Source organism: Triturus cristatus, chromosome 4_2, assembly GCF_964204655.1.
Source record: "Triturus cristatus chromosome 4_2, aTriCri1.1, whole genome shotgun sequence".
NCBI classification, from domain to species: Eukaryota; Metazoa; Chordata; class Amphibia; order Caudata; family Salamandridae; genus Triturus; species Triturus cristatus.
The window spans coordinates 638,794,266-638,807,126 of record NC_140586.1 but is presented as its reverse complement, the minus strand read 5'-3'; the positions used below and the strand labels follow the sequence as shown (position 1 = coordinate 638,807,126).

The following is a 12,861-nucleotide window of genomic DNA, read 5'->3' as shown; positions in this document are numbered from 1 at the left end:
AATAGAGCACCAGGACCAAATGGTATTCCGAATGCCATATTTAAAGCTAAATTAAGGAATTGGCCGGAGCTATTAATGCTCCTGTTTAATTATGTACTTAAATCAGGCCTTATTCTGTTATCATGGCACGGAAGTATCATACAACCGATATATAAATGTGGCCCCCAGGATAATCCGGCTAATTATCGCTTAATTACACTTACAGATGTAGATGCAAACATTTTTGCTAGTTGTCTGTTGGATGATTTAGAGGTATGGGCTTTAAAGGAGAAGTTGATTCCCAACTCTCAAACTGGTTTTAGAAAGGGTGAATCAACTCATACAAATTTGATTTTATTAACATTATTAGGTGAAAAAGCTAAAATGAGGAAGCAAACACTGTATGTGTGCTTCATTGACTTAAAAGCTGCGTTTGATTCTGTCCCATGAAACATTCTTTGGTCGAAGTTAAGGAACTGGGGAATATCGGAAACTTTATTAAAAATGATTATACTACTTTATTCCGACACCTGGGTTCAGATTAAGATTGGCGATGGTAAACATATGACTCGTCGTTTGACTACTAACGTAGGACTAAAACAAGGTTGTGTTTTGGCTCCTTGCCTTTTTAATCTTTTTATGGCCGATCTCCCAGCCCATTTTAATACTATTAATTCGCATTCACCCTCGATACGGTAATGAAATCAAATATTTGCAATATGCTGATGATACCATCTTAATGAGCCAAACCGCTATAGGCCTAAAAAGGTTAATTGATTCCTTTAACTCCTATGTCATACAAAATGGACTAACTATTAATATAAAAAAGACAAAAATAATGACTATGGGAAAGGGTAAATCGAGAATAAAAGAATGGAATATTAACGGCCTGGCGATTGAAAATGTTAAAACATATAAATACTTGGGTATTATTTTTGATGACGGACTGATATTTAGGCAGCATTTTAATAAACTTGAAGCTAGGGGTTTATCCCTCGCTTTTGCTTTTAGAAAACTGAGAGACAAATTGGTCTGTCCTAATTATGAACATTTAATGAGGGTGATGAGAGCAAAATTGATTCCATCCTTAGATCATTGTTCCATCATCTTTAGGGGCAAAGACGCAAAATTGCCTGATGATATAGAAATTAGGACATACAAATCTGTTTTTAAGATACCTAAATATGTTAGTCGTGCCAATATAAGATTAGAATTTGGTTTGAAGAACCAATTATTGGCACGCCAATCTGTATTTTTAAAGTCTTTATTATCATTAGTCCGATCAGAGGAAGGATCTTTAGCGAAGTTGTGTTGGCTCGAAATTTCAGAAGGTGAATACTCGAGAAGTTGGCAGTCATATTTAAATGAATGTTTAAGCAATTATAAATGCTTAAAATTAGAAGACGAAATGAGGAGTAAAACTGTATTTAAGAAAGAAATGAATCAAATGGCTGCATTGCTTAGCACTATAGTGGACAAGGATGACCTAAGAAAAAAACTCATTTTTGGACAATAGCTAACTCTTTTGGTAGGTTGTCCCCCCAACGTTATTTGTCATACCATTTGAGACCTTTGATTAAGAACAAATGTATTCATCTAAGGTTGGGAAGATATCCAACAAAGGATGGAATACCAAAATGGGAAAGTAAATGGTCATCTAATGTCTGCAGGCTCTGTGGGTTAAGTGAAGAAACCTTAATGCATATTGTAACAATATGCCCAGGGCTAACAGATGCTCGAAAGTCTATCCTTAAACTGATTTTTAATGACTCGGGAGTTAGAACATGTAGGAATGCAATTATTGCCTGTTTAAGTGGTAATGATATTAAATTTGTTCATCTCTTTATTAAGTTCATCACTATTGTGGAAAAGAAATTACAAAAAATAGCTGCTTGAAGAATAATATTACGCGACTATAGAGTACCAGCAACTTAATATAATTTAGGAGTTTGTAGACAATTATTAGAGATAACATTCTTTTTTTAGTTGGTATGATCTCTTAATGTCTAATTATTGAAATTATGAAATGTGTTACTATTAGAAGTTATTGTAGCTCACAGGTCATATTATATTAACTGTGTTGCTGTTAAAATATCTGACGTTAAAACATGGTACTTTAATTAGATGTAGTTAAAACAATATTTGCTGCTAACATAAAGCTCCTTAGTAAGCATAATGCACTTTATAGTAGTTTATGAATGGATAATAGTAAAAGGATCTCAACTGTAATATCTGCTGCTAATATATGTCTCTTTAGAAAGATGTTGCTAAAAAATTTTTTTGCGTTCAGTAAAAGGTATTTTTGTAAGCATAATGCTGTTTTATCATCAAACATGAAATGATAATAGTGAAATAATTGCAAATTACAATAACCGCTGCTAATATATGTTGTTTTATTTTGTTGCATTTTAAATGGTATTTATTGAAAGTATAATGCACTTTATTGATTATAATGCTTTTCAATTACTGTTTTATGTAAAGGTTTTAATGTTAGGTTGAAAAATTGTTAATGATTAATTTACAAGTAGTGGTTCTTTTCAAAGGTGTTTTTATTTTTTATTTTTCTGTGTGTGTGCACATGTTTGTAATTATTTAAATTAATTAACAAATAAATAAATTACTACTACTACACTGAAAATATATCCCAGTAAGGAAAATTATTTAATGCAACTGTCAGTCTAAGTGGCTCCACTAACAGTAATTTTGCTTGTCCAGTAAAGGCACAGGCCTTCCAAAAATATGAGCCAAGAAATCAAAAAACAACCATAGATCCTATTGTAATTCAAATATACTTTCCAGATTTTGGGCTTTGAAAACTGAAAGAAATTCAAAGACCATTTGCATACTCCTTGGGTCCAAAACTGGGACTTCTTAAAATCCCATTAGTTACTTTGTCTCCAGTCTTCAGCTCAGAACATAATAATGCAATAGGGAGGATCCTGCCACACCCTCGGTCAGCTATACACGTGCATTATTTTTCAGTCTGGAAAGTCATTTACTTCTAAAGTGTTAGTCTTAGAAGGATTCACTCTTAGGAAAGTGAGAAATGGTGCTCAAATGTGCAGGCATGGAACTACACGACTTCCTCCCCAGGTGAGTTAACTGAATTGTGCCTGAGCCTAAATTACGAAGGAGTGTGAGGTCAATGCGGGATGATACCCTAAACAGTGCTGTGGAAGGAGTCAAAACCAGCGCAGATGTTCAACCTATGCCATGAGTAGAAAGCTTAGAGCAGATGACCGCTTGGGGTCATTTTGAAATAAGGTAGGGGCGATGGCGAGGGCGCCTGTCGCATCATTCAAGCCGATTGTACGCGGGCAGAAACAGTCTAGCCGGGGCGGTGGAGTCAACAGTGCTTGTCAAATAGAAACATTGTAACTTGAACGTGTTGGTCGAACCCGGTTACACAGTGACCCGAGCTGGCGGCAACAATGCCTGACGGGTTGTGACAGTAACCTTGTATCTGGGGCTGCACAGCAGGACTGGTTATATTGTAGCAGAGGAGCATACTCCCTGGGATGATGTCGCTACATATTATAGTCAGTGGCGTAATTTGGGCAGTAAAAGGGGGGGGCGGGAGGGGGGAATTAGAGGTTGTCACGCTGGCACATTTTACTTAAAATGCATTACATGAGAAGCAGGGCACGGGGGAGGCCTTAAGGAGCAGTAGAAAGAGAGGAGAGTGAATTGTTGGGGGTAGACCTTCAGAACCGAATGAGTGTGTGCGTTTGTCAGTGTGTGTGTGTAAAAGTACCACGTGAAATTGACAAACACCTCACCATACCCGACTTGAAGCACCTGCACCCAACTATGTATTAGAGGGCTGTAACACACCTAACACCCATACCGTGAAGCTACGTGTTTCGCAGAGATTGGAATGAAAAGTGACAAGCTAAATTAACATCTCAACTAACTTTAAAATGTGGTAAAGCCGACAATTCTTGTTGCAGTGTGGCATCACACAACCGGGATAGACAGCAAATACACAACTTGAGAAACGTCTGTAGCATGGCGGACATTGCAACAATGCAGGACAATCGCTCAGTGTGCCCGGGTTGGTAGTCCTTGAGTTATCGGTCACAGTCACACCACGTTCACACCCCTACCCGCCAGCACGGGGGCTTCCTGCCCTGCTCACTTACACGGTCACCAGGATACTGGGTTTCTTCGTTTTCGCCACCATGGTTGCCGTTCCGCTGGACATGATGAGGCACAACTCTCCTGGTTCACAAAAACCAAAATAAATAATGAACGAAACTATTAATCCGCCCTATCTCTCCGATCAGTTTGCACGCGTTGAGCAGTTGCCAGCTGATAGTTGTTTATTCATCTCCACGGCAACGACAGATCCAGCCTTCCTACTAACTAGGAGTCATGTGATTGGTTGTCCGGCTGCGCACGCGTTCTATTTGTAGTTTGCGCTGTCTGCTAAACCAGCAATGCTGCATTCTTCTTAGACCCGATGTACTCACTTACGTGTCCGTCTTTGCGGTTCAGTGCACGCAACGCGCTTTCGCAAGGGAGGTTCAGTAAAATAGGCATATCCTTGCAAAAAACGCAAAGACTTTTATTCTGATTTGCTTTATGATTTTTTTAATCAAAATTTAGGAAACACCTCAATTAATGGGCCATTGTCAACTCGCAAAAAAAATTTGGGATCAGTGAAGGTATCTGATTAAACATTGGGAGTATTAAAGTCCACGGGTATGTGTTGTATTTCCTGCAAAGACATTTACCTTTCTATTTGTTAGACACAGTCCCATTACATTGTGGTCCCTTTATTTACCTAAACCCGTCAGCTAGTCCTTCTTCTCTGTCTATTGCCTTCAATCTAGCTTCGTGACCATCGGGACTCTTCAGCGGCGGATGCTCCCGGGCTCTTTGTGTCTGTGAGTATCGGGTGAAGGATTGTCACTTCGAATTGCTTCTAAATTCTAAAAACCATTTGTCGTCGTTCCTCAGACAGGTGCCAGTGCATGTTTACGTGTTTTAAACAAAATTTTAGATTTAGGGGGGTCTGTTGTTAAAGTTTTAGGCAGGGCGTCTTGTGCAATCTCTTGCTCTCACAGAGGCTTGTTTTCTGGCTGTATCAAAGCACCCCTGGGAGACTGCGAGGGCGGCGAGCAGAGACGTTCCACCTTGAAAGAAAGCTCCCACCTGAAGTGAAGCTCATTCAAAGTGCACAAAAAGAACGATATCGCCACCATTATTCGAATGCGCTGTATTTCAGCCGAAAGCACCTTTCAATTATTTCTTTGAAAATTTATATTCCTTAAATGGGTGAGTTGTTTTTGTAAATTTTAATTCCTAGATAGCATTTTTTTCAAAGCCCGTGGCGAGGGTAATTTTCTCAGTAAGATAAGGGCCTTGATTCATTAACTACAAAATGAATCTTATTCTAAGAAAAATACTATTCCTAATTGCTACAATTTAAATTATATTAATAATCTAAAACATAGATATGCATTCAATTAATTTGTTAAAAGTATACACCTATTCTAAATCCAATGGCAAACCTAACCAAACATTAAGTTAAATTAATACGGTCTGTAACTGTACATTCAAACATGTACTAAGTAACTATGTTCTAATGCTGAATTACGTGTCATGATCATAAATAATTTTTTTCGAGACTATGCTCCTAAAACGTAACCCAGTAAGACATATCTTAAAATCCTATCGTGCATTCTATTTAACTCTATCAACTAGAAGGTATACACATAGTCAAATTAAGTTAAAATAGACATCCACAAATAAGACCACACAATAACGATCCAAGAGCAGCTAGTGGTTGGGACAACATAGTAATTGTTTGCCATTTACAAACTGTTATCTGATTTTCTAGGTGGCAAATCAAAAATGGGGGACGAAATACCACAGGCATCGACATACCACAGGCATTGAAATATCGGTCTTAATCAGCTGCAGGGCCAGACAGGCCTTTTAATCCACTGGGAATTTCCCCAGTGGGCTGGCGCCCTGGGAATCTGACTGTTCGAGTACGGGGCTACTCCTGGCGCCTTTGTCACTTTCCCAGCTCTCCACAGTCGCTTGCAGCAGGCATGAGGACGCTTCAAGTGAGAGAAAGGGAGGGATGGGGAAGATAAAGTGATCAGAGATGGAGAAGAGAGGACAGAAGGAGAGCGCGAGAGGGAGAAATGATGGAAAGTGAGAGAGAGACTGAGGAGATGAAGGGAGCGAGGCTGGTGCGAGCATTTTTTGCTAGAACTGCTTTTGTTTCCACAGTCTGGCCTTGAGGAACTGTGGCAATGCCTACAATATGTATTCACATATTTCTAAAAAAAAGGAATGCTTAAGCCATTTCACTCTTGGGTAGAGTATGCCCGGGGCACAATAATAAAAAAAAATACTTCATCTTTGACACATTCTAAACACCTGTAATAAAATCTTGTTTTCCTATAAGCCACTCCCCAGCTACAGGTAAAATAATTATTGAAACAATAATTAATATACACCACAATGGCAAAAGCCAGTCACGTCCTCACAATAGGTCTCAAATTTTAGTGAACATTTTGTAGTGATGAAGACCTTAGTTAAAGCCCCCATGATCGATTTAGAGATCAGTTTATCCAGGAGTGGGGTTAACCTTGCAAGCAAGTCCTCATGTAATGAATTCCAGGTCAGACAAAGGTTTGAACTAGATTACCTCTGGGCATAATTAAATAACAAGTAGGGCTCCCGGTGTTATGGTATTTATTTTTATGGCATTTCTGTCTGTATTTATCCATATTTTTTTGGGGATAATTTAATCTGTATTTATCCATATTTTTTTGGGGGGGGGTGAAAAAAATGTGTCTGAAACTGGTATATTTCCACATTTATTTTCCGATAAATATGAACTCGTGCTTGAATGCCTGCCAGGTTTCGGAGATATGAACAGCCAAAGAAGATAATTCAATGAGTTTATGTGAAAATATGCATATTTCGGAATCAATCTTGTGCATGTCTACTGCTGTTTCAACCTCTTTACTAAAATTCCTTTCTTTATGCACCCACAGAGATTGGCCAGGCAGTCATGGCAGAGAGTATTCAGAATCACCCCAAAACAACTACATTTTCGTATTTATCCACATTTAAAAATAAATACAGACAAGGAAACAAATGGTTTTGTGTCTGTATTTATCTAAACAAATCAGAAAAAACGGAAAACAGGAAGCCTTAATTATGATTGGCTACTTTATTATTCAGTATATTCTTTGTCATAGTATATATATGAATTGTTGAGTAGCATAACAAGTTGTTATTGGAAGGTGACTTAAATTGGAGTCTGGTTTGAATATGAAGTATTTTAGGTGGTGAATGGTGTTGAAAGCTATGGCAGAATTGCCTTTCCTTAATAAACAGACAATAAATAGTTGTGTTTTACCAGCGTGTGGGTGTTGATGTTGACGTAGTAGTATTCAAAATAATGATTGGCCTAACCAGCCAAGAAAACCGAACCTGTAAGTACCATGATATCTCGTAGTACCTCGTTATAGTGTTCCTGTTTGGGTGTTCACCACTGCCGAACCCAATATAAAACACGACTTGGCTATAGTAGAACTGTCCAGCATCCTGAGTCCCAAGAGCAGCTGTGCCATTTGGGATATGGGGATAATCTTAATGGGTGTTTTAGGAAAGCTTTTTTTCAAACCCACCAGGTCTGACCTATTTGAGTAGCCCCATATCTCTGTTCTATACAGTACTGCATTCCGACCCTTAAGTATAAACACTCTGAGAGTGGGTGGAATTAGACATCCACCCTGCTCCCTGGCAACATGCAGGATTGCCCCTGCCTGCTGGGCAAAAATGTTGCTGCTCCTAGTTATGTCTTTGCAATTTTAAATCATGTCAGATGTATTCCCACTTGAGACAGGAGTTATCCAGCCTAAAATTAGTGTTAGCCCTTTTATATGGCAAAATATCATTTGTTTTGTTTTTGATGTCTTAATAGCCAAACTATTTGTTATACAGAACTCTCCACATTTTTTCCAATAACATTTCCAGATGCCTTGGCATCTTGGATACCAGTGAGGTGTCATCTTTAAACCGGGGTATAGCAATTGTAAATCTTCAAATTTCCAGTCAGTTGTTCATACATTCTTTGAGAACCTCTCCTACCCAATTAATTTATAACAAAAGCAGTGGAGGGGTAAAGAACAGCCCTGGCAAAAATGTTTGTTAACAGAAAATGGGCCTGTAGTTTACCATCTGGACCCCCAAGTATTCTTGCAGAAATTCCATCATGGAGTCTAACCAGGATTTGTAACAGTCGCAGCTGTTTTCCCTGGGTATGTAATGATGACCAGAAGGGGTTCTTAGGGACTATCAAAAGTGTAGTGCAGGTCTAAGAATACCACGCAAAGTGTTTCTCTCTTTAGGATTACATATTTCAGGAGGAGTTAGCAAAATTTAAATACCAGATACATCCTGTTTTCCTAATAAAGCTAGCTTTACAGTGAGACAAGATCTTATTATTCTCTACCCAGTTTTTTCTATTCCTTTGAGAACAAATATTTCCCAGGAAACATATCAGGAGATAATTACCTATACCGGTTCTCTCTCCTTTCTTATGTATGGGTTCTATGTCTTCACTAAGCTAGGTTGAATAAATAAGTCCTTCACGTAATATAACTTTGCTCATGTATGTAATGTATCTTCTCCATAACACAGGGTTTGATCTATATAGATCTGCTGGAATCGTATCTGGTTCTGGTGCTTTGCCCCTCCTTTACCTATTAATTGCATGCATAACTTTATTTAATGAGAACGGTTCAAGCTCCATTAATTCACCTACTACTGCATGATGGGTTTCCCCTGCCCATATCTAGATAAGAGTGGTAGCATAAAGTGATGAAAAATATTCAAACTAGAGGTCTTCTACAATATGGAGTTCTGGTTTAGAGATTGATTGGGTACTGCCATAATATATAATATACCATAGAATGCATGTATTTTTGGACCTAGCTATCCACAAAAGGTCCTGCCATCTGTTATACTATCACATCTCCTTATTTCTTTAAATAACATGGCTCATGGTAAAACCTATGTACTAGTGAAGGGTGACACTGTTTTGAGTTTACCTCATCAGAAACTCTTAGGGATATCCTTAGACCCTAATTCTAATCACCAAGCTCTTGTGAGAATAATTAATAAGGTTGCCAACAAGTTATTTAAAGAATTTACAGATGCGTTTTCTGGAAATGTAGGTTGTGTGAAACGATATGTTCATTGCATAAAGTTGAAAGATTGAGCAAAGGAAGTAGCATGTAAGGTGAGAAACTTACTTTAGGGCACATGCGGTGCGGTGAAGAAAGACTTCGAATGGTTGTGTGTTGAAGGTATGATTGTAGTAATTAAATCACCAGAATGGGTGGCTCCTGTTGTAGTAGCCACTGAGAGCTCAGGAGAGATCAGACTTTGCATAGATCTTGAGATCTAAAGAAAGAAGCAGTGGAGGATAAAGTTCTATCACCAAACATTGCTAAGATGTCTAGCATGCTAGTTGGTGCTAGAGTTTTCCCTGCTATTGTCTCTGCGTACCATCAGGTGTGGGTTTTGAAGAATCAAAAGATCATACTTAGTTTATAGAGCTGTTTGTAGTTTTTAGTTTTAGTAGGATGCCATTTAGACCATGTTCAGCGACTTCTGTGTTTCAGAAGCTCATGAATGACATCTTGGGAAAGTTATCTGGCGATACATTTTTCCAAGATGAAGTACTGCTTTTTAGTGGCACCATAGAATCTCACATTGAAAAAGTCAAAGTGTTTTAGGATTTTTAGTGCAAGGGGTATACCTCTCAAGGCCAAGTGTAGGTTCTGCTTTCCTTTGTTAATTTATTTGGGTTGTGTTATAACTGCTGGTAAGATCAATTTTGCATTTGCCCAGTCCATCCAAGAAAGACGTTGCAAGCATTTCTGGTAATGGCAGAGTTTTATGCAAGGTTCATTCCCAATGTTGCTAGCAGATCTAATGCTACCTGCAAATTATTGAGAAAAGGAGTGCCATTTTCTTCGGATAATGAATGTCAAAGAGAATTCTAGGATATCAAGAGCAGTCTTTCTAATGCACAGAGTCTGAGAAGCTTTATTACTGCTTTGCCCTGCTGTTTGGTCATTGATGGCAATGATAAAGGTCGTGGGGCAGTTTTGAAACCGAAACGGAATAGTGAAGAGGTAACTTTTGCATTTGCATCCAGGGCCTTGAGACATGGAGAGATGAAGTATTCTACCATTGAGACGAAAGCTTTGACCCTGTATTGGGTGATAAGGAGTTTAAGAAGTTCCTATGGGGGGGTCATGTTCAAGGTTCAATCTGATTCTAAGCTTCTTCATGAAGTGTTTGGGGGAAAAAAAAGTTTGGGTTTGTGTTTCTTCTCTGATATGTAAATGGAAATTTGCTCTTCGCTTGTCTAGCTTATTGCGTGGATGAAATCACTTGGCAGGACGTCTGTGTGTAAGTAGCTCGATCTCCTGAAATAAGCCCTCAAATGTGCATGAAACTCTCCTTATAAGCCATGGAAACTTTTGAGCCAGAGCTGTGCATATATGGAGTTGGCTTTCTCTGGCTGGAGGATCCTGGGCATCTTGCCCTCATGCATATACTTTTGCACTAATAAAACACTGAGTAGGTTTGAAAAGGATGCCTTTGGCTCTGTTGCAGACCTCTTTGAATTTAAAAAGAGGCATTTTGTGATTTGCACTGTTATCTCTTCTCTGAAATCCGCCCCCTAACCCTGTGATTACAGACTTCATTGGAGCACTGCCAGGATCCTGTAAGACATTCAATAATGAAGCCATGCATGGTACCTACTGGTACAGATGGTCCTCATATCCACCATGGATCTCTGGAGGCTGCTCCTGTCTCCCTTCCTGCTTTGAGTCATGACCAACTCAGTAAAAGGCAGACCCACTACTGGAGTCACTTTCAGTTCTGCCAAGTCTCCCGAATCCTAGTGAAGTTGGACCATTCAGGGAAAAACATCCATACCAGTGACCAAACAGAAGACCTACAGTGATCCCTCCAGCGCCCCCCCCCCCAAAAGTTTCTGGTGAACAGAGGGTGCTATTGCTGCTAGAGATGATTACTTGCACCCCAAAATCATTGTTGCATCCAAGAGCTGAATCTTCAATGTGGGAATAAAATGGGCTGTACACTAACATGCTGACCCTCACAAACCCACAAGTGTTCATTTCACCCTGTGAAAGAAAAGGCAACACTCAGGATAGCCTATAAATCTAACCAGTGGCCGCTCCTCCGATAAGGCGAAGGAGCGTCGCCCCACTGCTATTTCAGCAGTGCAAAAAATAAAATGACAATAACAGGACGTTAATATCATTTTATTTTTCTATGCAGGAGTCGGGGTGGGGCTTGGCTCTGTGACGCAAGAGCAGGGGAGGAGTGGTTAGGGCCAGCCAAACCATCATGCGCACTTGGAATGTTCTCCATTAGGCTGTGTTGCACAGCTCTGTGGAGAACATGCCCAAGCTCCCAGGCACTGCCTGAGCGTCCAAACTGGACACTCAGACCAATAACAACGCTGTTGCTCCTGCCTGAGGGCTTCCAGGAGACCAAGGATGGAGGAGAGGTGTGCAGCGGTGAAAGTAAGTTTTTTTTTTTTTAATCCATTCCCCCATCCTACCACCCCCATTCTGAGGCAGCCACCACTGAGTCTAACATGTTTAATGCAAAAAAAAAAAAAAAATGTAATCAAATCAATGTGTGGCAATTGCAGTTTCAACAACAAGAGGTCCTGCCCTCAATAAGTTGGACCATAAAATATTAAAGTGTATACCTTCATCAACCCTTTTTATACAATTTTGTTTTTCTCACTGGAAGTGTAACTAACTGATATAAAATTATGAGCAGGTGGCAGGATATTTTCACAAGAATGAATGTAAAAAGTTCTTGAAGAACAGACAGTGAAGGGACAAATTAGTGGAATCAACTATTTTCTATAATTCTGGCTTAATCAATTCTTAGAATGGGGCTACACTTACTACACAGCGTAATGTGGAATTGTACACCCCTAAATATAATTACATCAGTCCATTCGAAATGCATATACCAATGCAGGAATACTAGGATTTCAGTGATGTGAACGTGAATATAAAATAACATTACTATTTAGAAATAAAGTGTATAGGTACATTTTATAGAATATATGTGCAATAGCATTTTCACAATAAAAGTAATCGTGTTTAATGCACGAAAACAAGTGACTACTTTCGCACCCTGATCATGAGCTTCGAACACAGATAACATTGCGAGAAGACCTAATAACAAGAAAATAAAATTCTCTCTCCGTGATACTGAACCACCCTCGTATAACATTCTATCATTAGCTAATTTTGATTACCGTAGGATAATATTTTACCTATTATTTCCTATGGACATAAGTGCCTCAACACTTGTTTCCATATTATTTGAGTTCCTAAATTTAGAACAATCGGTATTAGAATCTTTTGATTTATTTTCTACTGCCTACTTTTTGCTGTCTCTTACTTGTCTTCAGAATTAAGAATAATGGTTTCAAAGGAAGAAGTTTGGCAACCATATTTATTAAATTAGGAAATGTTATACTGATCTTATATTGTACCTAGAAGCAACCGTTACACTATCTTCTGTAGAGCTAAAGAGTTAATTGCTCCAACACCGGTTGCATCAGTGAGCCAAGGAAGCCAATAAGCCTCTGTTGGGAAACAGCATTTACAATTCATTATTCACCACACAATTGCTTTACAGTGAACCTTTTACCAGGCAATCATAACTGGTGACCCAGATAGGCAGAGGAAATAACAACAGATCTGATTATCTTTTTTGTGGTTAGATTTACGCAAACCAGATTCCAAAGCACTGTCCAAGCGAGAATCAAAATACCAC

The 12,861-nt window shown here is 38.9% G+C and overlaps 2 protein-coding genes across 8 annotated transcripts in view; one reads left to right on the top strand and one right to left on the bottom strand.

The window, feature by feature from the left end:
- The window catches only part of DNAI4 (dynein axonemal intermediate chain 4), a 365,428-nt gene extending 361,094 nt beyond the window's left edge, over window positions 1–4,334 (bottom strand). Inside the window, exon 1 of the mRNA XM_085600143.1 lies at window positions 4,122–4,334. Within this exon, the coding sequence (XP_085456269.1) occupies window positions 4,122–4,183 (62 nt within the window). The 5' untranslated portion in view covers window positions 4,184–4,334. The remainder of the gene's footprint in view (window positions 1–4,121) is intronic.
- Window positions 4,335–4,794: 460 nt separating this feature from the next.
- Window positions 4,795–12,861, top strand: part of MIER1 (MIER1 transcriptional regulator) — a 472,995-nt gene continuing 464,928 nt past the window's right edge. For 2 of the 7 annotated variants that reach the window (XM_085602336.1, XM_085602334.1), the window contains exon 1: window positions 4,797–4,868. The gene's annotated coding sequence lies outside the window, so the exon portion shown is untranslated. Of the gene's footprint in view, window positions 4,869–12,861 lie in introns of all 7 variants that reach the window. The other 5 variants (XM_085602335.1, XM_085602331.1, XM_085602332.1 and 2 more) reach the window with 4 other exon arrangements.